A 4,605-nucleotide genomic window follows, 5' to 3' on the forward strand; every position below is an offset into this window, starting at 1 on the left:
GCAGAGGCGTCCCCCCCCCCCCCAGTCAGGTGACCAGAGTGAGGAGAGCAGAGGCGTTCCGTCAGTCAGGTGACCAGTGTGAGGACTGCAGAGGTGTCCCGTCAGTCAGGTGACCAGAGTGAGGACAGCAGAGGTGTCCCGTCAGTCAGGTGACCGGTGTGAGGACAGCAGAGGTGTCCCGTCAGTCAGGTGACCGGTGTGAGGACAGCAGAGGTGTCCCGTCAGTCAAGTGACCGGTGTGAGGACAGCAGAGGTGTCCCGTCAGTCAGGTGACCGGTGTGAAGACAGCAGAGGTGTCCCGTCCGCTCTCTTACCTTTAGTTCCTGGTACGCCAGGGAAGCCCGGAGGTCCGGCCGGGCCTGGGGTGCCGGGGAAGCCGGGCGGTCCCTGCCGAGTGGGAACTCAGACTTAGACTCAGACTCAAACTTTGACGTTCGCGCTTTTGGTGCCAAATTACGACATTCCCTGGCTTTGAGCTGGCTTTGCATGCAACATTAGCCCACCGCGCCGCCAGCATCTATCACACAGGACTGTGATGTGATAATACTGGGCTGGCAGGCATCGGACCAGTGTACCGAAATAGCTAAAAAGGCCTGGGCGAATAACTCGGCAACGACAGTCATCCTGCAGGTAACACCTTACCTTTAAAACCAACATGAAAAACTTCGCAAACGGGGTTTCCCATCACGCACCGCTTTGTGGTCGACAAGTCATGAAGTCACCCATGAGCTCTCCACCTGACCAGACGGAAGGCGACAGGGACCTCCTCACTGGCCGAGTGTCCCGCCCGAGGCGGACACGCTAGAGCTCCTAGTGAGAAGCGGCGCGCCTCGCAGTGTGAGAACATCGGCGTGAGGTCCTCTGGAAGCGGCTAGACGCGAAGCAGCCGCTTCGCAGCACCGACGCCGCCAAGCGAAGCGGTGATCCGAGGCCAAGCGGCGGCCTGGACACGTGCCGACTCGCGCCGCGTTCGGCGCCACGTGGGGAACTCACGTCGGTGCCGTTGCAGCCGTCCAGTCCAGGGAAGCCTCGCGGACCGGGACCGCCTGGCAGGCCTGGGATGCCGTTGATGCCGGGGAAGCCAGGCATGCCCATCTTGCCCTGCGAACGGTCCAGGCGGCGGTGTTATGCCGCAAGGGCGCGCTGGGTCTAAGGAAGGCACTGTTGTTGTTGTTGTTGTTGTTGTTGTTGTTGTTGGTTGGTTGGTCTCGGCTGTCCTTGCGTGGAGAGGTGGGGGAGGAAGTCAGGCACTTGGACGAATGAAGGAGACGCTTAAGTTAAGATGGTCGTGGATAAAAGCGGGACAGAATCTTGGCTTTGTAGGAGGAAGCGTGACGCACGTCTTCGCGAATCCTGCTATGGAACGGCGATGAGTGCAGTGGTCATATGAATGTTCAGAGCAATGCAATCTTAGTGAGTGGTTGTAAGTTGCATGCTAATCTCTTTCGATAGGAGCAGGCATCAAAGTTCCATTGCAGAACAAAGTGTCCGGTAAACAGAGTTCAGGAATATGGAGCATAGTAGAACAGAGTAGATTATAGGTGTGGAAAGTTGGAGTGGGTTATGTACCAAAGGATTTAATAATCCAACTGTCAATTAAAAAGCCTCTTCCTCATCAGCTTCCTATTTTGTCAGCAAATAAGCACATTAAAAGATAACGACACAAGACGGCTTATTCTCACGGTTCATATCCCAATATGGCGACCGGCTCAGACTATGAGAAGAGCTGGGTGGCCGGCTATTCGGCGGAACACTTACCCGATCTCCCTGCAGACCCCTGGGTCCCTGCGGACCGCCGGATCCTTTGTCTCCCTTCGGGCCGGGCAGGCCCTCCATGCCGGGGAATCCCTGCTGGCCCTTGACGCCAGAGGGCCCCTGGGCTCCCGGCGCTCCCTGAGGTGACGAGCAGCTGTGTCACAGCCCGTTCCCCACACACGGCCGCTGGCAGAGACACGTCTCGCGCCGAATGCCCATCGGCTTGTATTTCCCACGCGACGAGTACCCGTGACTGACGCACGGAAGGAAGACAGCCGACGTATGTTCCACTCGTCGGCCTTAACACGAGCGTCATACGTATGCGTACTTGCATGCATACATAAGTACATACATACACGCCCACATCCATCCATCCATATATATATATATATATATATATATATATATAACATGTCGTCTGAAGCGGCGCGTCTATTGTCATGGCTTACACCCGCCACGCGCGTCCATTTCGATGGCTTCCCGTCTTACGTAAAATTATTTTCCAGCCCGTGGGCTCGTGCTCCGTTTCCTAGTATTGAACCTGCCGCACCCGAGCACACCGTGATCTCAGCCGCTCCATTCAGCTTCTGGCTCACGACCGTGAACCGCTGGCCCTCCTCCGGAAGCGCGGGAGGCCTAGCATCCGTCGGCAGGTGTGCGCCGCCGCCACCGGCAGCCGCCCAGCGGCGCGGCAGCGGGGGCCACGCGCCACCCCAGCCCGCGCCCAGCTTACCCTGCTGCCCTTCTCGCCGACGCATTTGCAGCCGCCGGCACCGCAGCCGCCGGCGCCGCACCGACGGTCGCCTAGCGGCCGCGGCTCAATGTCCGTCTGGCCGTCCCTTGTCTGGTAAAGCCGTAGCCGTAGTTGTCGCCGCGGCGCTGCGGCGAATACTGCTTGCTGCTGCTGCTGCTGTGGACAGAGAGGGCACCGGTCAGCTGAGGGAGCGCGTCCGTCCGCGGGGACAGGGAGGGCGCCGGTCAGCAGAGGGTGCATGTCCGTCCGCGGGGACAGAGAGGGCACCGGTCAGGAGAGGGACCATGTCCGTTCGTGGGGACAGAGAGAGCACCGGTCGGGGGAGGGAGCGCGTCCGTCCGCGGGGACAGAGAGAGCACCGGTCAGGAGAGGGAGCGCGTCCGTCCGCGAGGACAGAGAGGGCACCGGTCAGGAGAGGGTGCATGTCCGTCCGTGGGGCCGCGCGGCTCTGACGGACTCCGACTGCTGACGGGGAGCAGGGACACGGGTCACGGCGCTGGGGCAGTTGCGATGAGGGCGCGATACGTGCACTCTTCAAACAGGGTTAAACCTGGAGTCGGTAATAGACACGACAATCGGTGTAAGATCTTTGTCATCCGTGCCGTACAAGGTCATGCACACTTTTTGACAACACGGATGAACTCGAAACGCTTACACCACGTACACCACGCTACACGCGCATCACACAGGGCACGCGTCACGCACTTTGTTGTCGAAAGGGTTACGCCAATGACTTTGAGCCAAAGGCCGTATAAGTAGCTTGGAGCTCCGAGCTCTTTCGGCCTTGCCTTCCCACTAGCCAAGCCTGTAGATAGGACGAAACCAGTGACCGGTTCCGTAATGTGAATCAACATCTTATTCTGTTCTTAACGTATGTGCGAACAGTCAACCTCGTAGTTCCACTGACTTTTCCTATAGGTAACTACATCAAAAGTTTGAAAAACAAATCGGAAAACGCATTCACCTTGCCCGTCCCATTACCCCACGTGGTGCAATTTCAAAGCGACAAGTTGGCGTCTCATCACATGAAACGTACCGCAGTGACGTAATCCAATTCTAGTTCATTGTAGGGGTTTCGCGCAGGTCTGGTGGCAAAACAATGCTGTGTGCCGCAGGGTCTATTCGTATCGTAAAATGCTGTGGCACGACCACGCCGTGCCGACTTGGCCGCAATATGCATGCAGTGTTCCAGCCACATCAACATGCATCAAAGTGAACATGACTTCAGACACTCGAGTCGCAGCGAGCAGAACATGCCCGCCAGCCGACGTCCTTGACTCGGCTCACATTATCCGCAAAGCGAGTGCAGACGAGATTAAGTTAAGGCAGCGGCAGGGGAGACTCTTACCGACCCAAACCTAGTTTCTCAACATCGACACGACGCCGTTTTGCAGGTCGGTTGCCAACAGGTGCTTCTCTTTGCCCCGAATATCGAAATAGCGCCGCCCTAGCGCTCAGCCGGCGGGCCGCCGCGCACGCGGATCAGCAGGGCTGACGCTCGCGGTCGTCTATTTCTGCTGCGGTGCCGACTTGGTCCGCCGGGCCTCCCTCTCCCGATCAAACGTGCCGCCCGCTGACCTGATCTCGTCGCCGCCGACCGGGCCCGGCCGTTCCTGCTGAACTTTGGGCCGGGCGCGGCGCCGGCGCCAGCGCCGGGCGTCCGGGTGGCGACGGCCAGCTCGGGCGACGCTCGGGCCGGCTGGCGGCGGCCGCAGCCAGCGGCCTTGTCGACTCCGATAACGCTAAACTACGCTTTCTCAGATATGCTGTGGAGAGCGCGGTCCCAAGCCAAGTCGAGACGGCGCTCGCTGTGCGTTGGGTGCCCAGTGTGCCCACCGCCGCATTCTGTCAGATGCTCGAGTTATGTTGCGGGCTGCTGGGCACTAACGTGAACCTGGAGCGGCGACGTGCCAACACGGGCACGCCTTGTTCTCAGATAATTGCAGGGCCATGAGAAGTTGACGATGATCCCTACTGCAATCGTAACACCAAATCGTCGTTGTTGACAGTATATCGTTTTTTAACACGCTCAGCGTTACCACATTGATGGAGTGATCAGATGCAGCCAGCGTCAGCCCCCCCCCCCCATTCCCAGG

The 4,605-nt window shown here is 58.9% G+C and overlaps 1 protein-coding gene across 1 annotated transcript; it reads right to left on the minus strand.

Moving 5' to 3' along the window:
* Window positions 1-237: 237 nt before the first annotated feature.
* Window positions 238-2,601, minus strand: LOC119096824 (collagen alpha-2(IV) chain-like). Its single transcript, XM_037219785.1, has 4 exons — window positions 2,489-2,601; window positions 1,759-1,893; window positions 994-1,101; window positions 238-387 (listed from the first exon to the last, which is right to left on the minus strand). Exons 2-4 carry the CDS (start codon window positions 1,834-1,836, stop codon window positions 262-264), a joined length of 312 nt encoding a protein of 103 aa, XP_037075680.1. The 5' UTR covers window positions 1,837-1,893; window positions 2,489-2,601; the 3' UTR covers window positions 238-261.
* Between the last annotated feature and the right edge of the window lie 2,004 nt (window positions 2,602-4,605).

Source organism: Pollicipes pollicipes, unplaced genomic scaffold (genome assembly GCF_011947565.3).
Source record: "Pollicipes pollicipes isolate AB1234 unplaced genomic scaffold, Ppol_2.1 Scaffold_4295;HRSCAF=5057_pilon_pilon_pilon, whole genome shotgun sequence".
NCBI classification, from domain to species: domain Eukaryota; kingdom Metazoa; phylum Arthropoda; class Thecostraca; order Pollicipedomorpha; family Pollicipedidae; genus Pollicipes; species Pollicipes pollicipes.